This window comes from Erinaceus europaeus, chromosome 7 (genome assembly GCF_950295315.1).
Source record: "Erinaceus europaeus chromosome 7, mEriEur2.1, whole genome shotgun sequence".
NCBI classification, from domain to species: Eukaryota; Metazoa; Chordata; class Mammalia; order Eulipotyphla; family Erinaceidae; genus Erinaceus; species Erinaceus europaeus.
This window is the reverse complement of record NC_080168.1, coordinates 12,029,518-12,057,124: the sequence shown is the minus strand read 5'-3', so window position 1 is coordinate 12,057,124 and position 27,607 is coordinate 12,029,518. Positions and strand designations below refer to the sequence as shown.

General features: G+C 45.0%; 1 protein-coding gene across 2 annotated transcripts; it reads left to right on the top strand.

The window, feature by feature from the left end:
• Positions 1–202: 202 nt before the first annotated feature.
• Positions 203–27,110, top strand: GPR55 (G protein-coupled receptor 55). Of its 2 annotated transcripts, none has more exons than XR_009550614.1 (2): positions 203–333; positions 2,420–2,545. XR_009550614.1 is itself a non-coding variant. In XM_007520223.2 (2 exons), exons 1-2 carry the CDS (start codon positions 318–320, stop codon positions 26,558–26,560), a joined length of 981 nt encoding a protein of 326 aa, XP_007520285.2. In that variant the 5' UTR covers positions 211–317; the 3' UTR covers positions 26,561–27,110. The 2 variants fall into 2 exon arrangements, 1 of the variants encoding a protein (XP_007520285.2); XM_007520223.2 differs by lacking the exon at positions 2,420–2,545 and adding an exon at positions 25,596–27,110 and having other exon boundaries at positions 211–333.
• The last annotated feature ends 497 nt before the right edge of the window (positions 27,111–27,607 follow it).

Below are 27,607 nucleotides of genomic sequence, written 5' to 3'. Positions count from 1 at the left end.
TCTATCTCGACCCTCACTGCACTTGAAGCCCGGTGAAACTGTGTGGCTTCCAAGGGTACCAGGTTGCACCTCTCTTCCAAGAAACATGTTTCCCCTGCCTAATGCTCTCCTTGGAAGGGGATCCCCATCAAGCCACCCTCCAGTGCAGGGAGGTGGGGTGTCAGAACACCTGGTCCCACCCCCCTGCCCTCCACACCCCCTGGTTTACAAATGAGGAAGCCTGTCTGAGAGGGAGGTGGCTTTTTCTCCTCCCTGCAGGCTGGTGATAGAACCAGGAGCAGAAAATGACAAAGTGACATCCACAGCTGGCTTGGCATATGGGACCACCCACAGGTAACACCCCACCTGTCACTTAGAACCCGGGCGCAGAGCCCCAACTGACCTGGCTCCAGGGACAGCAGGTGACTGGGTTGAGGTCCTCTGTGGAGTTGTCCACAACTGGCTGGGCACCGGGGATGGTCCTGGGCAGCCTCTGTGACAGCGACGGCAGCAGCATTGAGACCAGGGTGACATTTTCTACGAACCCTCAACTTCCTCCTGATCTGAGTCAGGGCTGTAGGCGCTTAGAGTGACTGCAGAGCCTCCCTGACTGAACCTGGCTTGCGTGATACCCAAGGCTGTGGCGAGGGCTCCCAAGGGTGGGGGAAGCACCAGAAACGGGGGACTGCAAGTTCTTGGGGGATTACCCTCTGTGCCCCAAGTCACTAGTTAGCCGTGCAGCCCCTGGGGCTCCGCTGGGTTGGGGGACATGTCAGTTTCTCCCCTCCCCAGCCCCATCTCTGGGGAGCAGTGAGGGACAGGACACCCCTCACCTAGGCAGTACCCAGAAACCTTTGACTGCTGCTATTTGTGTTAAGACTGGACGATTCTCCAGCCAAGACCAACTGGGGGAGACTGGGGGAGGCTGGGAGGAAGCATAGCCTTGTGGAAGATGCTGGGGAGGTTCTAGAACCTTCCTTGAGAATGAGGTGGGAAGCAGGAGGGCAGGGCAGGTCTGCAGAACTGTCCTGGCTTGGGGCTCTGGGCTGGGGATCCAGAGCTCAGGGTGGGGGTGGTGGGGGAGGCTGGGCTCAACTGCCAAAGATGATGCCACTCTGCTCACGCCATTCATTCAAAAATCAGCTATGATGCAGCACCTGAAGAGACACAGTCCCTGTGCTGGGGCTGCTAGAACACAGGGACAACCCTCACTGTCCCCTGCCTCCCCCACAACACATAAATGACTGATAGCTCAGCCTGGGGGACTGGGTGTGTGTCGAGGGGTGCACAATGAATAAGGCAGGACCAGGGAACTAGGCATTTGAAAGGAGCAGTGAGGTTTGGCGTTTTGGGGGGAAGGGAGGAAGAGTTGGAGGGGCAAAAGGAGCCTGCATGAGCAAGGAGAGTGTGCTGGCAGCTCCCCCTTCTCATGCAGGGGCTCCGGAGGGGTGCTCCACTGTCTCCTCCTCTAAGCTTTACTGTCCTTCTCTGTAAAATGGGCATCCTCGAGTCCTCCCAGAAATGTACTGAGCTCACTCTGCGAGCATTGAATCAGAGCTAGTTGATTCTCAAGTCCCCAATTCAGCCTCTCTGCTCCCTGGATCCCACCCTTCCCCCAGCCCAACCCACAAGGCTCAGGGTGCAGCCAGCAGGACTCTGGAATCAGAGAAATTCTTTCCCTGTCTCTGTGCTCAGCTTCACTATGCCTTTTAAACAAATTTATTTCTGTATCTAATGAGAGAGAGAGAGAAAGAGAGAGAGAGAGAGAGAGAGAAAGGCTAGAGCACTGTGTGAAGCCCATGCGGTGCTGAGGGCCCTACCCAGAGCCTCTGGTTTGCAGAGCAAAGCTCCTGTTGCTGCACCCCACCCTACCTAGTCCCCAGCCAGTCTTGTTCCTCCTTCCTAGCTGCCAGTGATCACAGCCAAGTCAGAGTGTGGATTCCTTCTGTTGAGCTGCTGGTGGTGGTGGTGGGATCTGGGGGGCCTTGAAACATGGGGGTGGGGTGGTGGGGACTGATAACTCCAGGACCCTCACCCCTGAGCAAGGGTGACAGCTTACTCAGCAGAGTCTGTGCCCTAGCAAGTGTGAGACCCCAGGTTTAAGCCCTGGCATCACATGGGAATATTGCTAGGCTGGAGAAGCTCCAGAGATGGTGGAGTAAGGCTGTGGTAGCTCTCCTTCCCTCTTTGACTCTGTCTACCTGAAAAAAAAATAATAAAAATTTTTTAAATGAGAAATTCAGCTTAGAGAAGTGGAATTGCACATTTGCAAGGCCAAAGGGCAGGGAGGGAGCAAGAAGGGAAGGTAAGGGAGGAAGGAAGGAAGGAAGGAAGGAAGGAAGGAAGGAAAAAAGGAAGGAAGGAAGGAAGGATGGAAGGAAGGAAGGGAGGGAAGGGAAGGGAAGCCTGGATCATTCAGCTAATGAGAAAACCCTCACAGCAGGAGAGAGCCAGAAGCAGAACCCAGACCTCCATTTTCATGATGTGTATCTTCTCTCTTCTTCACAAAACATTTGAGAACATTACTACACTGGAAGAGGATTTCATCTCAGAGTTTACAAACAAGTAAGCAAGGCTTTGGTGTGTGAGCCCCCCCCCCCCCCCCCCAGTAGCATCCTGGGTGAACTGATCTCCTGCCTCTGACTGCTCGGCCAGCTAGCTTTCTGCTGAGATCAGTGTCTCCAGCGACCAGAGATGCTACTATGCCTTTTCTTGTTCTTTCTTTTGGTTGTAGCCTCACACTGTGTGTGATGTCACTGCTCCCAAGCTGGCTTTTTCATTCTTTTTAGTTCAGAAAGAGAGACAACACCAGAGCTTCCCCAGGGGCCATGGTGCTTCCATGTGGTGCAGGGACTTATGCGTGGGTCACATTGCAAGTTACCTGCCCTACCTGATGAATTATCTCTTGGCCCCTTTTCTTGTGTCACCAGCAACTCTAGAGCTTTCTGTATATCCTTTTACAGAAACAAATGTCCTGACCTTTCCACATTTGGCCCCAGCTGAAAAATAACATCTGGTGTACAAGTGAGCAGAACAGTGTGAGGGCCACTGTGACTCCAGGTTCCTCTTCTAGATTCTCCGAATGTAGCCACAGCCTCACTTCTCGCTTGCTGTGTTTATGAGGACTCTCAGGAACTCCCATTTTTTTGCAGCCCGACCACATGTGTGTTCAGTGGAGACAGGCACTTCTGACTGGACTTCTGGCTCCCACACTACTACATGAGAAAATGCCTAGAAATGTCAAACAATTTCATTTTTAAAATTTGTGATTAATAGTAAGTTACAAGTTTGTAAGGTTACAGTGTATAGTTCCATTACCACACCCACGACCAAAGCTCTGTGTCCCCACCCTCCCACCTCCCAAAGATAACCACCAGAGTTCTCACAAAGTCTTAGAACAGTTGGCTTACTTTTGGTTTTTTCCCCAAGTTTATGTGTATCATTTATCTAGATCCCACATATAAGTGAAACCATCCAGTAGTTGTCTTTCATCTCTTCACTTATTTTGCTAAGCACCGTTACCTCCAGTTTCATCCATTTTGTCCCAAAGGACACAATATCATCTTTTTCTGACTGCAGAGTAGTATTCCATGGAGTCTATATCCCATAACTTTGTCAGCCAGTCATATGTTGATGGGCATTCAGGCTGCTTCCACTCCTTGGCTATTGTGAAAAATGCAGCTATAAACACAGGGGTGCATACGTCCCTTCTAATTAGTGTATGAATGCCATTTGGGTAAATGCCTAGATTTTGTGTGTCACAGTGCTGCACCAAAGAGCTGTGTGTTCTGAGTGGGCTGAGAAGGAAGTGGCATACCACAGCCCTGGAATTTGGGACTGGGACTGGGATGTCATGAGAAACTCTGTGTGCTCTCCCAGAGAAAGTGCACCCCCTGATGGACCACCCAACCCTCCAGGACCTGCTGGCTCAGCAATAATTGACCTGCCCAGAGCTCAGCACTTCGCCGCTGAGTTAAGGGATGATATTGCAGGAAGGCAGCCAGAAGGTCTGCAACTTTGATTATATTTCCATTTCAATTGTCTCCTTCCCAGCCCTCCTACTTTTTATTCTTTTTCATTTTATTTAATTATTATCATTTTACTGGGTTAATGGGTTACAGTACAGTTAACGACTGCCACCTCTCCAGATTCAAAGGAGGTCTCGAAACTTTACATCAGGCTCAACCTGACGCTGTTGACTGGCTACGGAAGAAGGGCAAATGCTAGAAGAAGTGCAGTTAACACATGGGTAAAATTTCTCATCTCACCAAGATGGGTGTCTACAAAACAGTCTCACTCTCAAATAAGGTCACTTTCTACTATTATGTACCAGGATCCCAAAGTCATCCCCACCCCTTCCAGTCCTCTTAACCCTGCCCTGCCCTCCTTGCCCAGAGTCCTTTGCTTTGCTGCAATACACCAAACCCAGTCCAGGTTCTACTTGGTGTTTCCTCTTTCTGTTCTTGTTTCTTAAGTTCCGCCTATGAGTGAGTTCATTCCATTTTTGTCCTTCTCTTTTTGGCTTATCTCATTTAACACAAATCTTTCAAGCTCCATCCAAGATGAGGTGAAGGTGATTTCATCATTCTTACTAGCTGAGTGGTATTCCATGGTGTATATATTCTACAACTTTCTGAGTCACTCGTTGGATACCTGGGTTGCTTCCAAGTTTGGGCTGCTACTTAGGTGTACATAAATCTCTTTGGATGGGTGTGTTTGATTCCTTAGGATAGATCCCCAGGAAATGAATTGCTGGGCTATAGTGCAGGTCCATTTCTAGCCTTCTGAGAGTTCTCCAGACTGCTTTTCAGACTCCATTTCCATTGCTGGTGGGAATGTAAATTGGGTTGGACCAATTGACATTCCCACCAGCAGTGCAGGAGGGTTCCTTTGCCACCTCAATCTCTCCAATATTTGTTGTTATTGTCCTTCTAATGTATGACATCCTCACAGGAGTGAAGTGGTATCTCACTGTTCTCTTTATTTGCATTTCTCTGATAATCAGTGATTTTGAGCTTTTTTTTTTTTTATTAATAAAGGGCCTTTTGCCCTTTGGATCTCTTCTTTGGTGAATATTCTGTCCATATCCTCTGTTCATTTTTGGAAGGGGTCAGTTTTTTTTTTTTTTCTCTTTTTCTGAGTTTGGTGAGCTTTTGTCTAATATGTGAAGATCTTCTCCCATTCCACAAAGAGTATTTCTGTTTTGGTAGTGGCTCCTTTTGCTGTGCAGAAAATTTCCAATTTTATATAGTCACATCAGTCTATTTTATTTTTGTTCTCCTTGTGATTGGACTGAGTCATTGAAGATGCCTTTAAAACTTAGAAAATAGTTCTGCCAATATTTCCCTTTAAACATTTGATAGTTTTCCTTGATCCATGTGGAGCTTACTTTTGTGTGTGTTGAAATGTAGTGGTACAGCTTCATACTTTTGCACATATTAACCCAATTTCCCCAGCACCATTTGTTGAAGAGACTCTCCTTTCTTCACTTAATATTTTGGGCCTCCTTATAAAACTCAGATGTCCATAGGTGTGGTGACTGTTGCTACTGACTCTCCTCCTCTCCTTTTCCTGCTCTTCTCTCCACCACCACCCCGCCCCCGCCCCCCCCCCCACTACTGCCTTTTCCTGCTCTTCTCTCCTCCACCCCCCCCGCCCCCCCCCCCACTACTGCCTTTTCCTGCTCTTCTCTCCACCACCACCCCCCGCCCCCCCCCCACTACTGCCAAATTCCTGTTAGGTACTTCTCTGCTGTGCTCCTTGGAGCCTAGCTTGAGTGTTTTATGTTTCAATTATTTATTGTAACTTTTACCTTTGTGGGAATCTAATCTTTTTATCAAGGGAAAAACTAGTTGGTCATATTCCCTTCTTCCCCAGCATTCTAAGTGTCCAACAAGTCATAGATCACACTTATTGGTTTACTCTGCTTATTCCTTTTTATTTTCTCCATTATTCTTATTGGCATAAAATGACTGGACTTTTTAAGTTGCCACCAGGGTTATTGATGGGGCTTGGTGTCTGCAGGACGAATCCACTTTTTTTTTTTAATGAATGTCCATTTATTTATTTATTTATTTATTTACTTATTTGCCACCAGGGTTATCACTGGGACTTAGCATGTGTGATTTCATTGCTTCTCTTTCTCTCTCTCTTATTTTTTTCTCTCTGTCTGTAAAAGTCAGTCAGAGCATGAAGCCCCAGCAACAATAAAACACAATAGACATACTAGTTGAGCCTAAGTATCCAGTTTAAATACTTTTTAAGATATTTATTAATTTTTATTTTGTGAGCCCAAGAGACCAGAGCACTGCGCTGACACATGCAGTGCCTAGGATCAAACCTTTAGGCTTTGGTTTGCAAAGCAACCACTCTGCTCATTGAGCCACCTCCTTAGCCATCTAAATATTCCCCTTAGAAAATACTTAAGTCTTAGCTTCTAGATTTGTGTCATCCTTGGGCAGGTGGAACTTTCTTTTTATCATGACTGGGTGAGGCTACTGCTCTCTTATTTCTTTGATGACACCTGTTTTCTCACCTGTCACTTCCATTCTGTGTTCCTGCTGTGTTCCCAAGTCTCCCAGATGCTGCAAGGTGCATCTGTGGAGACTGAGTGTTTGTCAACGCGGGTTTTTTTTTTATTTTGTGAACCCCTCACCCTCACCTTTCCTCAAACTCCCAGATTTTTTCTTCTTTTGGAGGAAGCTAAAAGCAATCTTTCCTTATCAGTCCTTTACCCTGAGCACTTAATTCAATTTTTAAAAATTGCCTTAATATTATCAATAATTGATTAGAAAAATGCACTGATAAAAAAGAAGCACAAAGATTTTTTTTTTTTTTTTTTTTTTTTTTTTTACCAGATCACTGCTCAGCTCTGGCTTATGGTGGTGCAGGGGATTGAACCTGGGACTTTGGTGCCTCAGGCATGAGAGTCTCTTTGCATAACCATTATGCTATCTACCCCTGCCCTAGCACAAAGATTTTTAAAGTGACCCACCATCTATTTATCTATCTGATAAATGCAACCTATATTTGGCATATGGAAAAATTTTCTAGGTTTCTCCCCTCTTATGTGTGTGTGTTTAAAACTTAGTCAAAATCATTCTGAGTGTAGGATTCTGTACTTTGTGGGTTTTATTTTGACTTAACCTACTCAGCATAAACGTAGCAGTCAGACGGAAAAATTTTCCACTGAGTGGAGTCCCCCTAGTGAATTAAGCTGTTGTTGACATTTAAATGGGTGCATGCCACTTGCTGTTACACACACACACACACACACACACACGTGTCAAGGTGAACATATTTCTGTACACAACTTTTCCCTTTTTTGCATAAACTGATTAAGGTAATGGAGGACAGACTAATGGTTTGCAGCTTTCATCATGCAGACCGTCAGAGTTCTGCACACTAGTCTGTATTACCCTCAGTATAGCAGAACTGTTACGAAACCCTGACCAGCTTCTTCCTTAAACTTAATAAGTAAGAACTGTGTTTTTTCTGGAATCCTCTCCTGAGTACTATTTGTCTCCCTTGCCTCCTTTGACATTAATCCTTACATCTCTTCCCAGAGGAAGAACATTATCCATAGTTTTTATTCCATTTTCTGTCCTCCGGTGAGCAATTCGATATTAACATGCTTTAACAAAAAAGTCCATTTCTGTTTTTGTGTGTTCAAATTTGTTCTGTCTATTTTGTTTCCTTTGCTTTTTCCCTACTCCAAGGGGACCAAGCACTTCTTGTCCTGGACCTTTCACTTTCTTTTCTTTTCTGTAAATTGTCTACTAAATTTTCACCTCAAATTTCTATGGTTTGATTTGTTTGAAATTTAATTAATTATTGAAATATGAGCTGAGAATTTAAGGTTTTTTTTTCCCCCTTCTAAAATTGGTCACTGGTAGTGTCAATGTCATGTATGGACTAAGTTTTCTCTCTGTATCACAGATTTTGGAGAAATGTCTCATTTATGCTTATTTTTGTGAACTATTTTAGTAGATTGCCTAGAATTTGTGTTAGCAGGTGCCTTATTTCAACAAGAATGTAGTTTTAAAATGATTGAATTTAAAGTTGGTCTCTGACATGAGCAAGATCTCTTGATTATATTTCACAGGTACCTTCTTCTCAAATTGCGGTGACTTTTGCAGAAAAACTGCTTGTTGCATCAAGGAAATGCATGTTCATTTTTGCTTTAATGATGTTAGTAGATTTCCTAACACTGAAACAGATCTTTCTTTCTTTCCTTCCTTCTTTCTTTCTTTCTTTCTTTCTTCCTTCCTTCCTTCCTTCCTTCCTTCCTTCCTTTCTTTTTAAAAATATTTTATTTATTTTATTTTTGAGAGAGATTCTGAGAGAGAAACACTAGAGCACTGCTCAGCTCTGGCTTATGGTGGTGTGGGGGATTGAACCTGGGACTTTGGAGTCTCAGGCATGAGAGTCTGTTTGTATAACCATTATGCTGTCTCCTCTACCCTCTCTTTCTTCCCCTCTTTTCTTTCTTTCTTTCTTTCTTTCTTTCTTTCTTTCTTTCTCTCTTTCTCTCTTTATTTCTTCCTCTCTTTCTTTGCCTCCAGGGTTATTGCTGGGGCTTGGTGCCTGCACTATAAATCCTCTGATCCTGGAGGCCATTTTTCCCATTGTGTTACCTTTGTTGTCGTCCTTGTTGGTGTTGTTATTATTACTGTTGCCTTTGCTGTTGTTGTTGTTGGATAGGACAGAGAGAAATGGAGAGAGGAGACGAAGACAGAGAGGGGGAGAGAAAGCTAGACACCTACAGACCTGCTTCACCGCTTGTAAAGTGACCCCCTTGCAGGGGGGGAGCTGGGGGCTCAAACTGGGATCCTTGCACCACCCAGCCCCCAACAAACTTACATTTCTATGGTAAATCTGATCTGGTCAACAATAATTTCTGATTCCTAATGTACTGAATTTGATCTGGCTGAATTCAAACAGGGTGCTTGCCTCTGAATTCATATGTTTTTTCTGAATTTCCTCTTTCCTAGGCACATCTGAGGAACAGCTTTTTTTTCTTTGTGCTACATTTGTCAAATTTTGATCTTTGGGTTCACAATAGAAATTCAGTAAATATTATCTGTATCCTGACATTATTTAGATGGTAAATACTTATTTAAACAGGATCACCTGTTTCTTGAGTATTTTAAGAAGCTACGGCCTTGCCTGCTTAAAGAGTATAGCTCTCTGGTTGCTTTCTCAGTTTCTTGTACAGTGGCTAGAAATCATTGCTTCTTTTTTTTTTTTTAAGTTTTGCTTACTTCTTTTTTTCTCTTTTTTTTCTTTACTTATTTTTCTTTTTGTTGCCCTTGTTTTTATCATTGTTGTGGTTATTATTATTATTGTTGTCATTGCTATTGTGGCTGTTAGCTAGGACAGAGAGAAACGGAGAGAGGACGGGAAGACAGAGAGGGGAAGAGAAAGACACCTGCGGACCTGCTTCACTGCTTGTGAATCGACCCCCCTGCAGGTAAGGAGCCGGGGCTCCAACCAAGATCCTTACGCCAGTCCTCTACTTACCTGTCCTGTGTGCTTAACCCGCTGTGCTACAGCCTGACCCCACTTACTTCTTATTTTTAATCTTACTTGTCATTGCTAGAGACAGAGAGAAACTGAGAGGGGAGGGAAGATAGACAGGGAGAGAGACAGAGAGACACCTGCAGCTCTACTTCACCACTTGTGAAACTTTCTATTTGCAGGTGGGGACCAGGGACTTAAACCCAGGTGCTTGCACACTGTAGTGTGTGTACTTAACCAGGTGTGCCACCACCTGGCCCCCAATCATTGCTTCTTGTGTCAGCTCTTATACCAGTGAGATGGTGCTGGGCTAGCATGGGGGTGCTTCTTCCCTGGGCGCATGCTCTCTGGGTTGGAGAGAACTCGATAGAACTCAGCCTGGGCTGTTATTCACTCAGCAATGCGGGAGAGAGACTCTGGAACTCATGGCAGTGTGGTAATGCAAAAGGATCTATTGATCAGAGAGCCAATGCTTTTATAGGATAAAACCGGATGTGGGAAGTCGGAAATAGAAATGGCTAGGAAAGGGGGTGGAGAAAGGCAAAAGTATGCTGGGAAGGCGGAAGCTTCCTTAGCAACTGTTGTGAGGGTTTTAACTGATGGGATTAATGTTTCCCTGCAGGCAGGGCGGGTCTTGAGGTAGAAAGAAGACAGATCAATGGGGGGAGGGGGGGGCTGGCTTAATGCCCGACAAGATGGTGAGCTGTGATCTCCCAGAAATCATCAATTATCTCAAACTTAAAATGGATTAACACACAAATGATAAGGTAGTTGCTTATTTGTCCTTTCCTCTCTTTCTAAACTGACATTTCCCTTCTTATTTATACCCAGGACCATGCAAGTCTTTTTTTTTTTTTTTCTGGGTCATAGTTGTCAGAGGTTATAAATGCTATTTCATTTTCTGTTTATTTCACTAAGGAACTAAGTATTTCACATGTTGTTTCTGAATTTCCTCTTTTCCTAATTCATTTACTTCTGTTTTATCTTTGTTTATATGGCTTTGATTTATCTAGAACTTTTTTCCTCTTTTTTTTTTTAAATTTAACCTAGGGGTTTGTACTCTATTTCCCCCTATATATTAAAGTTCAGGGACCAGGTGGTGGTGCACCCAATTGAGTTCATAGATTCCCATGTGCAAGGACCTGGATTCAAGCCCCTGCTCCCTGCAGGGGAGAAGCTTCTTAAATGGTGAAGCAGTGCTGCAAGTTTCTCTCTTTCTCTCTCCCTCCCTATCCCCTTCCCCTCAATTTCCCTCTGTCCTATTCAATAAGGGGCGGGGGAGGAGCTGTCAGGAGCGGTGTCAGGAGGCTGTCAGGAGCGGTGAATTTGCTATGCAGGCACTAAACCCCAGTGGCGACCCTAATGGCAATTAAGAAAAATTTTAGTGCATAATTCATTTATTTACTTTCAAAAAAACAAACAAACTCGGCCTACACTGACATGGGAGGTGGTGCAGTACATGCATGAGGTCCCAGGTTTGATCACCGTCATGGTACATGCCAGAATGATGCTCTGGGTCTCTCTCTATCCCGTTAACTTGTAAATAACATAGAATCTTTTTAAATCAATTTCTAAAAGAGATTTTATTTATTTTTTAATATTTATTTATTTCCTTTTTGTTTATTTATTTACCCTTGTTGTTTTTATTGTTGTAGTTATTATTGTTATTGATGTTGTTATTGTTGGATAGGACAGAGAGAAATGGAGAGAGGAGAAGAAAGAGAGGAGGAGAAAAAGACAGACACCTGCAGACTTGCTTCACTGCCTGTGAAGTGACTCCCCTGCAGGTGGGGAGCCGGGGGCTCGAACCAGGATCCTCACACCAGTCCTTTCACTTTGCGCCATGTGCGCTTAACCTGCTGCACTATGGCCCGACTCCCTAATTCTTTTTTAATAATAATAAAATTGGCTGAGGAAGTGACTCAGTGAGTAGAGTGCAGGACTTGTACGTGTGAAGCCCTGGATTTGATCATACACACTGCATATACGGGGCCAGTGCTCTGTTCTCTCTCTGAGGAAAAAAAAAAAGTCATTTTCAGTTTTAAAAAGACTAAAACAGAGTTGTGGTGTGTTTATCTCTTTGAATAGTTTACTTTCATCCTTCAAAAGCGTTTAAACAACCTGTCCAGAACTTTCTTACCATTGTTGATCATACTCCATGCTCTTTGCTCTGTGGTTCACCTTTTGCAATTACACATTTTACTTCCTAGGTTTTGGTGTATTGTAATCAGAGTGCATCACCAGTGTGATTTCTACTTTTTGTTTCTCTTTAATGAAAGGTTTTTGTTTTTGTCAGGTAAGAAATTCATTGCTTCTTGGTTGAATACTTGAGGAAAAAAGGGTGGTGTTTATCTGTAGCCTAGGAGATGGTGCTGTGGGTGGACTACTGGACCTGTGAGCACGAGGTTTATAGTTCCATCTCCAGCAGCAAAGGTGCCAGAGTGATGTTCTGGTTCTCTTTCCCTCTCCCTCTCCCTCTCCCTCTCCCTCTCCCTCTCCCTCTCCCTCTCCCTCTCCCTCTCCCTCTCCCTCTCCCTCTCCCTCTCCCTCTCCCTCTCCCTCTCTGTTATTTGTAAGTAAATAAGTCACGTCATTATTTCTTTTCTTTCTTTTTTCCCCCTGCTTCACAGGCGGTGAAGTGACTCCCCTGCAGGTGGGGAGCCGGGGGCTCGAACTGGGATCCTTATGCCAGTCCTTGCACTTCGTGCCACATGTGCTTAACCCGCTGCACTACTGCCTGACACCCTCATTATTTATGTAATCCTATATCCTACTTTATGTTTGGCCTGCTTGAACTGCTCTAATCTATAGCTTGTGTGGTGTGCTACCATAATGGCTCTTGAATGCTGACAGTTTCACTTGTGCTTTACACAGTGTCATTGTGTGCAGAAGATCACTATAATGACCTTCGATTTTTTCTTTTATTAATATAAAGTTACTTCTTGTTCCTGATGTGTTACTTTATTCACTTTCTTCCCCATGCAAGGGGCTTTGCACTGTGCAGTTCTAGCACTCAGTGGGGTCTTTTACCTCCCTCCCCTTCTTTTTCCCCTGACGGTGAGAGACAGAGAAGAAGAGACAAAGAAGTAGAGACAATTGGAGCTCCAGTGGCACAATCGGCTAGCACGCGGTGCTTACACAGTAAAGACAAGCACAGCATCGCTCCACCACTTGTGAAGCATCTCCTGTGTACAGTGCTCTCATGTGTGGCCAGTGGCTTGAACCTAGACATGGTAAAGTGTGTGCTTTACCAAGTGAGCTATCTCCCAGCTCATGGCTTTGTACTCTAATTCTACATTAGTTCTGAATACTGCCACTCTGATTACCATCTTGTTTGTGTGCTCTTTATCTGCGTAGGAGTTTTACTTTGAATATTTCTTGACACTTCATTAAAGTTTGATTTTCAGATTTATTGTTGCAGTTTCTATTTATGTTTTTAACCTGCTCCTTCCTTCCTAACTTCCTTCCTTCCTTCCTTCCTTCCTTCCTTCCTTCCTTCCTTCCTTCCTTCCTTCCTTCCCCCTCCCCTCCTCACCTGCCAGACTTCACCTCTCCAAGATGACTTTTTAAGATAAAGACGTAGAGACAGAGAGAAAGACATCACAGCACTGAAACTTCTTAAAGTGTGGTGGAGGCCAGGCTCGAACCTGGGTCGCACATATGACAAAGCCATATGTCTTGTGGGCCCGTACGGTTGCAATTTCTATGCTTAGTTTCTTTTTCCATTCTACCTACTTCTTTGCCATATAGTCTGGCTTTGCTGTTTGTTTCTTTTTATTTCCTTAGATGTAGAGATAGACTTCCTGTTTTTATTAATCAAGTTAAAAAAAGAACTTCAAGTTTAAAAAATCTTATACTTTCTTACATTAACCTCGAATTAAAAAAAAATCTTATGTTTTCTTTTTTCCCCCATGGATACCTATTTACTTGTTTATTATTATTTTTTTGTGTGATTAGTTAGTGGGTTACAATGTTGTAAGATTACATAGTTCCACATCACACCTACTACCAAAGTTCTGCTTACACTTTCTTTAATTATCAAAGTGAGAAAAAAAAAAACAAACACCCAATAGCTTTTAATTCCCTTTGGAATATTTGCTTCTCTTTATCCTGTTTTATTTTCTGCCATATTCACACCTTACAGCCCAACATCATCCTTCCTTCTTTTCCCCCCCTCTCATTTATTCTTCTTCATTAATTTATCTAAGAACTTTTCTCCCCTGAATGCAAACAATCTCTCTCTTCCTCTCCCCCTCCCCCCTCTCTTTCTTTCTCTCTTTTCCCTTCTGATTTAAAACCTGTAGCCTTTGTCATCATACCATAGGTCTCTCTTCATGCTTTTCCTATTTCTCTAGGCCAACTTCAAGTTCTTCCCCTTGGTGACTTCATTCTTCATTGCTATTATCTCTTGGAGGTCTAAAGTCTTGACTACAAGAGGCATTTTGACCCTTGAAAGTACATACCTGTGGGTGGCTTGGTATAGTTTTTACACCTGAACAACAACCCAAATGTGTTTGAAATGTCCATGTCCACATTTCCTTCCTCAAAAACTCTTTTGGTCTTAATGACCAGAAGTTATTCATCTTTGCCAACGAGTTCCCTTACTTAATACCAGATATTTTCAAAGTTCAGTACATATGCCATTCAAAATAGAAGTAAACTGTCTGAGAGTGGGTCCCTTTGCAAAGATTGCATGAGATGTGACCCTTCTGAGTTGAGTGTTCATTGAGTATTCTCAGCTTCTCTCTTGTTCAATTCAGCTCTGCCTTCCGGGTACCAAGCTACTGGTGACTAATAAAGTTGCCCTGGGCTAAGTAATTCTTTGGCTTGTTTTATGCCGTTTCTTTGTTCAAGTCTAAAAAGATCTATCTAGGAGCTTGAAAAAATCATGTTAAATGAAACGAGTCAGAAACAGAAGGATGAATATGAGGTGATCTTACTCTCATGCAGAAGTTGAATAACAAGATCAGAAGAGAAAACACAAGTAGAACCTGAACTGGAGTTGGTGTATTGCACCAAAGTAAAAGACTCTGGGGTAGCTGGGGAGGAGAATACAGGTCTAAAAAGGATGCCAGAGGACCTAGTGGGGGTTGTATTGTTATATGGAAAACTGGGAAATGTTATGCATGTACAAACTATTATACTTATTGTTGAATATATAACATTAATTCCACAATAAATTTTTTAAAAAAAGAAAAAAAAAGATCTGTCTACCTACCTACCTACCTACCTACCTACCCATCTATCGACAGAGAAGCAGAAAGGCAGAGAGAGTCTGATAGAGATCACAGTACTGAAGTTTCCTTCAATGCACTGAGGCCTGGCTTGAACCTGAGTCATGCACAGGGCAAAATAGTGCACTATCCAAGTGAGCTATTTTGATGGCGCTGTTTATTTATTTTTAAGAAAGAAGAGAGGGAGATCTGGTCTGTATGGTGCTGGGGAATCAAACTTGAGACCTCATGCCTGCAAGTATTGCTCCCTACCATTGCACGGACTTCCCAGCTCTCATTCATTTCTGTTTCCTTCCTGATGTGAAAATGAGTCCAGAGTTCATTTAGATCCAGTAAAGAAAAGAGAATCAGCCATTCCTGCTGAAGGGAGATAACTTGCTACAGCTGGTCCTGGTGGACTAGAACTTGGGTCCCAACGTGAAGGAAGCAAAGCAGTATGATCGGAAGATTCTCCTACTCAGCCCTTTCTTCTGTCCTCTCTCCTCCACAACTATGCCCCCTGCTTCTGTCACTCTGTGTACAGCCTGAGCACGGAGGAGGCTAGACTTTCTCCTTCTGCATCATTCCACTCTGTAATATCGTCACAACGCTGAAATCACCTAACCATACATTTCTCAGAACCTGTTCCCATTTTCAGAGTGGACACATAAATGGACTGCTTTAGTATTTGCTTCTCCGTCCTCCCAACCCACATACCCTACAGAGCAGCTTACTAGTTTGGGGGATCCCTGGTGTGGCCAAGTGTGTGGGAGGGCTCCCCACCCTCCAGTGGCCTGGTTTTTATTGGCAATCCATCTTTGAAAAAAAAAAAAACTTTTATCTCTTTTCTGCAGCCTGGAGCCTTTTTATCGTATTTGAGTAAAGCTTTTTATTTATTTATTTATTTTTTACTATCTTTTTTTAAAGATGAATCCCTTAAACTTTCACAGGGAATTCAGAGGATTAACTTTTCACATTCTCCACTCATCTACCATTAGCTGGGGATATATATCTTTTGGACTCTAATTTTTTTTTGGGGGGGTCAGTTTTCCCTGGCTTTGAAAATTACCATTTGATAAGTTCCCATTTGAAATCTGCCAGTAATGCAAATGTGACCTTTAGCAACTGGAGGACAAAGATAGTGGGCTCTTGTCTGCTTCCCATGCACACACCTGGGTCAGTCCGTTTAGGCCCGCACAGTTTTCTTTCTTTCTCCCTTTCTCTCTTTTTCACTATTAAAGCTGTATTTTATTTGAAAATAGTATCTATCCTTAGAAATAGTAGTACATAGCTGAGAAAGATTATTCATAATATAGATGATCAATAATATAGAATGTAGTCTAAAGTTTGATGTGGATATTCCAACTTTTGTTTTCATTTTTTTATTTGTGATTAATAGCGGGATACAAGATTGTAAGATTACAGGGTATAGTCCCACCTCATATGCACCACCAAGTTTCCATAGCCCCACTCTCCCACCTCCCAAAGATAACCACCAGAGTTCTCACAAGTCTTTTAAACAGTTTGCTTGCTTCTGTTTTATTTTTTTTTCAAGTTCGTGTGTACCAGATCTCTAGACCCCACATATGAGTGAAACATCTGGTCAGTATCTTTCATCTCTTCACTTATTTTGCTAAGCATCATTATCTTCAGTTCCATCCATTTTGTCCCAAAGGACACAATATCATCTTTTTTGATTGCACAGTAGTATTCCATGAAGTCCATATGCCATAACTTCATCTGTTGATAGGCATTTAAGCTGCTTCTACTCTTTGGCTATTTGCAACTATGAACAGAGGGGTGCATATGTCTCTTTGAATTCGTGTTTGAGTGTCCTTTGGATAAATGCCTAAGAACAGTAATGTTGAATCATAAGGTAATTCCATTTTTGTCTGTTTATGGACTCTCCATACAGTCTTCCAAAGGGGCTGCACCAGTGTGCATTCCCACAGCAATGTAGCAGGGTTCCTTTTTTTCCTATAACCTCTCCAACACCTGTCATTTCCTGGTTTGTTGATGTAAGCCATTCTCTCAAATGTGAGATGGCATCTCAGTGTAGTTTTAATTTGCATTTGTCTAATGATAAGTGAAGTGGGGCATTTGTTCATGTGTTTATGGGCCCTGTGTATCTCTTCATTAGAAAACTTAGACTAGTCCAATCAATTTTCTCTTCTTTTTCTCTACTCCTTCCTTCCTTCCTTCCTTCCTCCCTTCCTCCCTTCCTCCCTTCCTCCCTTCCTCCCTTCCTCCCTTCCTCCCTTCCCCCTCCCTTTCTTTCTTTCTTTCTTTCTTTCTTTCTTTCTTTCTTCCCTTCTGGTGGTGCAGGGGACTGAACTTGGGACTTTGGAGCCTCAGACTTGAGAGTCTCTTTGCATAACCATTATGCTATCTACTCATGTCCAACTAATACAATTTCCCATTAGACTGTTGCCCTCTGCCCTTTTCTTGTCATCAGCCTGTCCAATTCAGCCATGTTTCAAGTTTGAATTTGAGTTCAGTGTTGACCGTCACTGATTTTTGCTTTTTTGATGGGCTTAGTTCTTTGAGTCCCTGTTAAGGTGAAGGTTCACCCACAGGAGCCCCCTGAGGTTGAGCAGGCTAAAAAACAGATGCTGGAAATTTCTTTCTTTGCAGTCTTGTCGTATCTTGTTTAATACAAACTAGCATTTCCTTTTATCTTTGTGGTTCATGGTTTTCTGCTTTCTCTGTTGTTTAAGGTGACTTTTCTAAACTAATTTAGCCTCCCCTTTTGAGGCTGCTACATCTTTCAGTTAGACCTAAGTTGGGTGTTTGTTGTTGTTGTTGTCTGTTATACTCATCATTCAAAAAATGTCTCTTGATTTCAAGTTGTTCTGGCTATTATTTTTTCCTCAGGCTAGTTTTGTAGATGTCTTGATACATAAAGTTGAAAGACTATGTGTGAGGCAATGCATTTTCCTGAATCATTTGTGATGTGGGGTCATGAGTAAGGCTAACACACAGGAGAGGGTCAGGGCAGAAAGACACTGTATTATTTTCCTTGGGGCTCCTTGGAAACTGGGCAAACCATTCGGCAAATATGGGATGGAAGCAGAAGATCAAAGGCAGAGGAAAATCATGGATTCTTCTCAGCCCCCTGGGAAAGACTCAGAAATGCTGAGAAACTCTCCTTGTGGTCTTACATCCCATCTTTTTTTTCCCACTTATTTATTTATTTATTTTTATATTACACAATTACATGTCGACAGGGGTTTGAATTCACAACCATTTTTACCACCAGAGTTCTGAATCTTCACTCTTCCCACTGCAATCCACCACAGTTCCCCTAAGGTTGTAGACATGGGCCAAGCATCTTCTCTACAACTACTTAGATCCCATCTTTAAGTAGCTTAGCGAACACAGAGGACTTTGGGAAGGACCCATGGTGGTGGCCAGTTAGGAAGGTTATAAAAATGGCCAGAGGAAATCAAGGCATGTGGATGTAAGTTCTGCCCCTCCTCAAACAAGATCCTTTCAAGGAGACTCCTTGTGTCACAGACAATCTTCCTTCTACCTCAGAGACCCTCTCATAAAATCAACTTTTTCCAAAAACATATTTTGGAGTGGAGGGTGGGAAACTTTTGCTCTGCAACAAAAGCATAGACTTCTATGTAAAGAGAAGACCAACTTATTAACATATGTTAAGTGTTTAGCATCTAGTGACCAGTGGCAGCTGTGTGTTTCTTTATTTCAATAAGAGATAGATAGATAGATAGATAGATAGATAGATAGATAGATAGATAGATAGATTAGATAGATAGAAAGGGACCTGATAGATAGAAAGGGGAAAGTACTGCTCAGCTCTGGCCTGTGATGGTGCTGGGAATTGAACTTGATATCTCGAAGCCTCAGGCATAAGTCTTCTGCCTAACTATTATGCTGTCATCTTCCCAGCCTTGTACACGTAGGTTTTTTTTTCTTTTTCTTTTGCACTATTAGAGAGGGTTTGAGAATACTATCCTGTATAGGATTTTAAGAATTATTTTATTTTATTTATTCAGACACCGGAGTTATCACTGGCTTAAGTGCCAGCACTACAAATCTATTGCTCTCAGTAGCCATTTTTCTTTTCCCTTTCTCTCTTTCTCTTTCTTTCTTTCCTTCTCTCCTTTCTTCCTTCCATCTTTTTTTTTTCATTTTTTATTTGATAAGACAGAGAAATGGAGAGGAAAGAGGGAGACAGAGAGGGAGAAAGAGAGATACCTACAGATCTGCTTCACCACTTAGGAAGTGTTTCCCCCCCCCACACACACACACACAGGGGAGAGTGTGTCCACTTACAGGTGGAGATTGGGGGCTCAAACCTGAGTCCTTGCACACAGTAGTTAATGTGTGTGCTCAGCTGGATGTACCAGTGTCTGCTTCCCACCCCCCAAGGGTGCTGTAGATACAATAGCAGAACAGGAAATCCCCAAGTGAAAGTCATGCAGCAAAGAAATAAGTCACAGGGGCATTTAATAAGTCGCTGTGGATTTCTTTTTGTTTTCCAGTAAAGCACTAGGAGACCCAAAGGCTCATCAGTATGGGACCAGCTGACTGAGTCACACAATGGGGTGAGATGTAGTGATACCAGTAGAAGGAAAATGGACGCCGGGAGAGAGAGTGCGCTGGGTAGGACACCTGCCTTGTCCCACAGCACCTCATGGGAAGTGCTATGGCACCAGAGGAGGCCGGGGTACTGTGGTATCTCTCCCTTTCCATTTGTCTGTTTATCTCTCTGAATGAATGAAAAGTCAGGCCAGCACTGGGAAAATAACAACATGAAAGAAAGATAGAAAATGTTGAAGGGTTATGGTGGTGCACTAGGTTGAGGGCACTTGTCATCATGCACAATGACCTGAGTTCAAGCCTCCAGCCCCCACCTGCAGAGGAGAAGCTTCATAATCAGTGACGCAGTGTTGCAGGTGTCTCCCTCCCTCTCTATTACCCTTCCCCCTCTCAATTTATCTCTATCAAATAAAAGAAAGAAAAACACTTTTAAAAAGTTGAAGGGTTGTTAGAATATGAGGCTTACAGCCTGAGATCCTGGGTTTGATCCCCGACTCTACATATGCCAGGATTGAGTGGTGTTCTGGGCTCCCTCTCCCTCCCCTCCTCTCCCCTCCCCATCTTCCTCCTTCTCCCCTCCACCTCCCCGCCCATAAAATAAAATTTAAAAAGAAAGTAAAAGCCTGTACATAAATGCCAGTGTGAAACACCTTCCAAGAAGTGTTGTAAAGTGAAGTTAGTGCAGGGCAGAGCTGTGGGTGTGATGGTTTCTAAATTTAGAGAGGACGCCTACGTCTGCACGTGTGTGCGTGAGAGTGGAGAAATGCACCTTGCATAATGTGCACACACTGAAGGTTGTTTTTCCCTGTCTACTCCTTTGTGCTATTAGATGATCTTATGTTTAAGGTTTTTATTAAGTCACTGTAGAATTTTTGTTCTCCTCCCCCCCCCTTTATTGTCTTCTCTGCATGTCTTTTTTTTAAATTCCTCTTTGAGGTAACCTTATTTTACCACCCTACAGGTGTTTTAGAAACAGGACTTTTCACTTTCTCAACATGAGTTAACAGCACAAATGTTAACCATATCCCTCCACCAAGGTCCACTGAGCCATCTCTACAGCACTGCCCCCATAACTTTTTGTCCATTCCGTTCTGCTATTAAATCCATGGTCTTCATGGGATTTTGCTCATTTTCTTAGTTTTTATCAATATTTGTTTCCCTCCTAAGCGTGAGATCATTCTAAATTTTCATTTCACGTGAACCCCTTTTAGTAGCTCTTGAATTTGTTCAGCTGTTGCTTATCTGCTTAATTCTGGTTTCTGCTAGTGCTGGGGATTGACCTGGGAGACTTTGGAGCCTCAGGCATGACCGTCATTTGCAGAACCATTATGTGGTTCTCACAGCCCTCAGCTGTTGCTATTCTGAAAATCACTTTCTGTCTCCTTAAATTTGATTGATAACTGAACAGCATAAAACATTCCTGAGTGAAAGTCTTTTTCATTCAGAACTTTGAATATATCTTACCAGTCCTTTAGATTTCTATTGAGAAACTAGACCATAATCTTACAGGGCTTCGTTTCATTTCATTTAGAAGTGACTTTGCTTCTCTCCCACTGCGGGATCTTTGCCATTTCCACTATTACATACCTGGGTCGCTTGGGTCTGGGTTTGCTTTTCTTAGAATCTTTTAAACCTTCTGCACCTGAGGATGCATTGCCTCCTTTAGTTTGAGGAGATTCTTAGCTAGAATTTCTTCAACTGTGAATTCTGTCCCCCCTTTTTTTTTTATCTTTCTTGTATCCCTATGCCATGAATATTGCTCCTCTTGATGCTCATCTTGATAAAATGAGTCCCTTATCTTATTTTTAGTCTTTTTTTTTTTTAATTTCCTTTTTGCTGTTTTTTTCTGGCTGGCTTTTTTTTTTTTTAATGCCTCCAGGTTTATTGCTGGGGCTCGGTGCCTGCAACACAAATCCACTACTCCTGGAGGCTATTTTTTCCCCCTTTTGTTGCCTTTGTTGTTTTATCATTGTTGTGGTTATTATTATTGTTGTTATTGATGACATTGTTGTTGGATAGGACAGAGAGAAATGGAGAGAGGAGGGGAAGACAGAGAGGGGGAGAGAAAGATAGACACCTGCAGACCCGCTTCACCACTTATGAAGTGACCCCCTGCAGGTGGGGAGCTGGGCTTGAACCAGGATCTTTATGTCAGTCCTTGCACTTTGCACCATGTGCTTAACCAACTTTGCTACTGCCTGGCCCCCAACTTTTTTTGTGTGTGTGTGTGTGTGTGTGTGTGTGTGCGCGCGCGCGCGCGCGCGCGCCTGCACGATTTCACCATTCCAGCAGAATTCCCCCATCCCCTTCTTTTTTTAAAATAGAGGATAAGAGGGAGAGCGAGAGACAGCAATGGAGAGACACCACTGCACCTTTGTGTCCCTTTGTATGTGCTCCCGCGTGGTGGCTGAGGGCTCAGATCCAGGTCCTGGACATGATAAAAGTGTGTGTTCTACTGGGGAAGGTAGCTCCAGCTCCTAGATCTATACTTGTCAATGATTTATTTCTTCATTTATTTTGGGGTAGTAGGGTCTTGTGCACACTTGAGTTCACTGCTTCAGGAAGTAGAAGAGAGACACCAACACTGGAGCTTCCCCTGATGCTATGGTACTCTCCCAGCATTGCTGGGGCTCAAACCCTGCGGGTGGTGGTGGTGGCGGTGGCGGTGGCGGTGGCGGTGGCGGTGGCGGTGGTGTGTGTGTGTCGTCCCACAGTGACAGGCCAGACTTTGGACGACGTCGGGGGATCGCACGTCGCTGGTATGACACCCCATCACATTCGCAGCCCAGATTTGGGGAAGCTGGCGGACACCCCCCCAGGGCAAACCAGGGGGCGGGGACCCCAGCACGTCCCAGCAGAAGAGGCCCTGCCCCGCCCACCCCACCCCCGCCTTTGCAACCTAGGAGGGTCCAATGTTCAAAGTCAGAACATTTTTCTCTCGAAAGTACAGGGGGAGAGGGGTGAGGCACAGGGACAAGGGTCTTTCTCACACCCCGTGGCACCAAACTAAAGATCCACCAGGGGGTGCCCCTGACTCCCTCTCTAAACTGGCAGGAACTAGCGCCCCCTACAGAGCGCAGGGCCCACCCTCCCTGGCGCACGGACTCATTCTTCCCTTCCTACTCTCCACCCCTCTCTTCCCCTTCCCCTCTTTCTTTCCCCTCCTCCCCCTCCTAACTCTAACCCTTCCCCTCCATCTCTCCTCCCCCTTTTCGTAGCTCCTCTCCCTCCACCTCCCCTCTCCCTTCCTACTCCCTTCTCCCCTCCCGCTTCTCTCCCTCCTCTCCTCCCCCCTCCCCTCCTCTTCCTCCCCATCCAGCTGTGATATCTGGATGCCACCTGGGATCTGCCTGAACCCCTCAGGAACAGCTGGTGATGCCTCCGTTTGTCTTTCCAGAACCCTCTGCAGTCAGGGTAGCCCTCAGCTTCAGGGCCTCCAGCAGAGGGGGTGGTCTCCACCCCAGCAGAGAAGGAAGTGAGTCTCCAGATCCCAGCAGTGACCCCAGTGAGAGCCCTCTACTGACCGGGCTGCACTGACCCCTCTCCCACGGCCAGGCAGGGGGGGCGGCTCTGGGGACACTGGCTGATTCCTCCTAGTCCTGACCCAGAGGTCCTTCCCCTAGGACCCCACTTTCCACATCTGGGGCCACAGCCTAAGGGTCCCCCCTATCCTGTTACCTAGGCCACTGGCTCCTGGACACACCTGTCTGTACAGATGGGACCTGGTGCCTCCACCTCCACCCTAGTCAAGTCACACAGCTTTTTAAAATTTATTTTTGGGAGTTGGGCGGTAGCACAGCGGGTTAAGCGCAAAGGGCAAGGACAGACCAGTGTAAGGATCCCTGTCTGAGCCCCGGCTCCAGCCCCTGGCTCCCCACCTGCAGGGCAGTCACTTCACAGGCAATGAAGCAGGTCTTTCTCTTCCCCTCTCTGTCTTCCCCTCCTCTCTCCATTCTTCTCATATCCAACAACGACATCAATAACAACAACAATAATAACTACAACAACAATAAAAAAAAACAAGGGCAACAAAAGGGGAAAATACATAAAAAATACATAAAAACAAAATGAAAATGGGCGTATTGCACCCAAGTAAAAGACTCTGGGGTGGGTGGGTGGGTGGGGAGAATACAGGTCCATGAAGGATGATAAATGACATAGTGGGGGTTGTATTGTTAAATGGGAAACTGGGGAATGTTATGCATGTACAAACTATTGTATTTACTGTTGAATGTAAAACATTAATTCCCCAATTAAAAAAAAACACTGATTAAAAAAAAGAAAATGGGGTGGAGGATGGGGGGTTTGACTAACAGACTGCAGCAGAAGAAGAGGGAGGGGAGCTGAGGCAGCACTAAGCCAGCTCGGGCCACCTCAGGGCTAAGGTATGTTTCTAGAACCTCAAGATCAGGTGATTCTCTTCTGTGCCCCTCACTTTCACCTCAACCCAACTGTAGTCTTCTTCCTAACACCCCACCCCAACACCCAAGGCCAGCACACAAAGAGGGGCAACTTAAGCCCCATTTCAAAGCTGAGGGAACTGGGGCTGGGAAATAGCTCATCCAGTAGAGAGCATACCTTAACCATGCATGAGGACCAAGGCTGGGCCCCTGGCCACCGCATGGGAGCACCATGCATGACTTGGGGAAAGCTCCGTGGATGGTGAGGGGAGCTGTAGTGTCTCTTCTTCTCTGGCTCCCAACTTTTTTTTTTCAACCTTAACATTGGCCTCCACTTTGGCCTCTGATGTCTCTCTCCCTGCAGGCTTTCTCCTCTGCTGTTTTTTATTTTTTATTTTTTTATAAAAAGGAAACATTGACTAAACCATAGGATAAGAGGGGTACAACTTCACACAATTCCCACCACCAGAGCTCTGTATCCCATCCCCTCCCCTGATAGCTTTCCTATTTTTAACCCTCTGGGAGTATGGACTCAAGGTCTTTGTGGGATGCAGAAGGTGGAAGGTCTGGCTTCTGTAATTGCTTCCCCGATGAACATGGGCGTTGACAGGTCGATCCATACTCCCAGCCTGTCTCTCTCTTTCCCTAGTGGGGAAGGGTTCTGGGGAAGCAGAGCTCTAGGACACATTTGCAGGGTTGTCTGTCCAAGGAAGTCTAGTCGGCAGCATGCTAGCATCTGGAACCTGGTGGTTGAAAAGAGAGTTAACATACAAAGCCAAACAAATTGTTGACCAATCATGGACCTAAAGGTTGGAGTAGTGCAGATGAAGAGTTGGGGGGCCTCCATTTTGTAGATAGCTAGTAGGCATATTTTAGTTATATTCCAAAGGGCCTGTGGCTATACTAGTGTTTTTTTTTTGTTTGTTTGTTTTTTGGGTTTTTTTTCTTTTTGCCTGAGCCTGAAATCTGATATGCAGGTGGATCCTAATTATTGTTTGGGGAAGTGATGTCATGACTGGCAGAAGGACCAGAAAGCTGGATCAGGGGAGGAGTAGCTCCTAAATATGGGAAAGGTGTATAAATATTGTTGACTGTAAGCCCCATCGATTTGATGTGATCTGGGGCGCATATTCAGCTTAGTCACCTAGGTGACCTCTGCATCCCCGTAGATCTGAGCTCACATCCTGTGGTCATAAGTAGGAACGTTCCAAGCTGCCCCAATATCAGACCCATCCTCCTCAGGTGTAGCACAGAGTGTACTGTCCAGCCTCCCTTTGGAGGATGGAATATTCTCTACCATTCTTGATCCAAGTTGAGGGCAAGGTCCTATAGGGGCCCACAAAGGGGTCTATTGTGTTGTTCCTGATAGGAATGATGGGTAACAAAGGAGAGAGGGATTTATTCAAGGTCTAGGCCCATCATGTCAGTTTGGGAATTTCAGGACTCCCTGATTAGGGCCCTACTCTGCTGTGTTTTTTTAAGCTGTCACTTTACTCTTCATTCTTCTGCTGCTATGAATTTGTCAGTACCTTTCCTCATTATTTCTCTGTCTGTTGTGACCCTCCATAATTCTTCTCAATTTGGTGAACCAGGAGATAGAGGCTATCATCAGGTTTGTAGAACTCTTTTGAGTTTGTGGTTGTTTCTGAGATGTCATTTTGTCCAAGTGAATATGTTGTCTTCCCATCATGCTTGAGTCCTGGAAAGGCAGCTAAGATAGTGAGGAGCAGGGCACTGCCTGGGACTGGATGGTGGCCCGAGAGGCCAGGGACCATGCTGTCCCAGGCACAGAGGTGGAAGGCAGGGGGCTCAAAACTGGGCACAAACAGAATGCAGTAGCCACTGTCGATGCAGCCACTCTACAGAGGGTGGCCACAGAGTGGCCTGGCCCTCACCATACCTGTCCTTGCCCTTGCAGGGAGGAACATGAGCGGGTCCAATAACATGAACTGCTCCTTCAGTGACGTGGACAACTTGTCATCCACACTGCAGTTGGCTGTGCACATCCCCACCTTCTTCCTGGGCCTGCTGCTCAACCTGCTGGCTATCCGGGGCTTCAGTGGCTTTCTGAAGAAGAGGTGGGAGGGCTATGCTGCCACGGCCATCTACATGATCAACCTGGCCGTCTTCGATCTGGTGCTGGTTCTCTCCCTACCATTCAAGATGGCACTGTCTTACCATAGGGCACAGTCCCAGCCCCTCTGCACCATAGTGGAATGCCTCTACTTTGTCAGCATGTATGGAAGCATCTTCACCATCAGCTTTATCAGCCTGGACCGCTACCTGGTCATCCGCTATCCGATGCTGTTCAGCCACTTCCGGTCCCCCACAAAGACCTTCGGCATCTGCTGCACCATCTGGGTCTTGGTGTGGTTGGGCAGCATCCCAGTCTACAGGTTCCATAAAGGCCAGAAGAGCTACAGGTGCTTCCACAACATGACAAACGACACCTGGAAGCCTGAGATCGTCCTCCCTCTTGAAGTCTTCGGCTTCTTGCTGCCTCTGGGCGTGGTGGTCTTCTGTTCCTCCAGAACCATCTGTGTTCTACTCAGTCGCCGAAACCTCACCCAGGACTGGGCCCAGCAGAAGGCCTGCATCTGGACCATCGCAGCCAACTTGGCCGTCTTCGTGATCTCCTTCCTCCCTGTGCACCTGGGCTTCCTCCTACAGTTCCTGGTGCGTAACAACACAATTATGAATTGCCCAGCCAAGCAGAGCATCAGTATGTTCCTGCAGTTGTCCTTGTGCTTATCCAACATGAACTGCTGCCTGGATGTCTTCTGCTACTACTTCATCATCAAAGAGTTCCGTGCAGGCCTCAGGGCCCACCGTCCTTCCAGGGTACCGCTGGTTCGTCAGGACACTGTGAACACCAGGAACTAAAGGGAGAAATCCCAGCCCAGAATACGAGCAGCAGACACCCTGCACCGAGGTGTTTACTATGACCTGACGAAACGCAGTGCCTTTACCACCAGGCTTCCCCTGCCAACACTTGTTGGGTGCCATCTTTGTTCATAGCACCCAAACAAAGATGTCTTCCTGGCACCCAACAGTTTCACAAAAGTCACCCAGAATTTTGGAGGTTTCAGAAGAACCCCAGAAGTAGATGGAGGCTTGATTTCTAAGTCCATGCTTTTGCACGAAGTGGAAGAGTTGAGAAACGGGGTGAGGTCATGTGAATGAGACTGATTCCCAACTCTCCCCTTCCTGCCCTGTTAGAAGTTAAGGTTCTGGAAGGAACTAGAGAGATGAACTAGGAGAATTAAGAGGGTTGGTCATGGCAGAGGCTGGCCTGGGCTCTGATGGAAATGTTAGGGATGAGTCAAACCCATTTTTATTTTTGAGGTCTCAGGGTGGAGCAGCCTTTCCGGTCCCTTGTGGGGCTTTGCTGGCTAACAACCTCACAGAAATGACAGTCGGTTGTGTACGAGTGTCTGTGTTTCCAGGCAGAATTTGTACAGAATCCCAACTCACCTGTGGGTTTAGCCAGGGCTGAGAGATCAGCAAAACCTTCCTAGGCCTGTGAGAAAGTTGTGGAAAGGGTGTGTGGGGGTGGTGGTGGTGGTGTGGACCAGGCCTTGGTGAAACCGAGAATGCAGTGGGAGCAGTGGAGATGGAGCCAAAAGACCTTGGTGACCCACCTGGGGAAGGAAGGTGACAGGCCCAGGCTGGATGGGGACAGCTCCTTCTCTATTGTTGCCAGGGATCCACAGCACAGAGTTTTAACACTGGTCAGAAAGGAGGACAAGTGGAGACCAACGGCGGGTGAGGGGACAGTCCCAGTAGAGTCCAGTTTGCCCTCTTGACCACACTGGGGAGGTTCATTGCTCTGAGTCTCCTGAGGCCCAGGAAAATGAATCTGACATGACCCAGTTCAGCCAGAGAAGAATCCAGAAGGCTGGTTTGCTTCACCCAGCTGAGTCCTGGCTG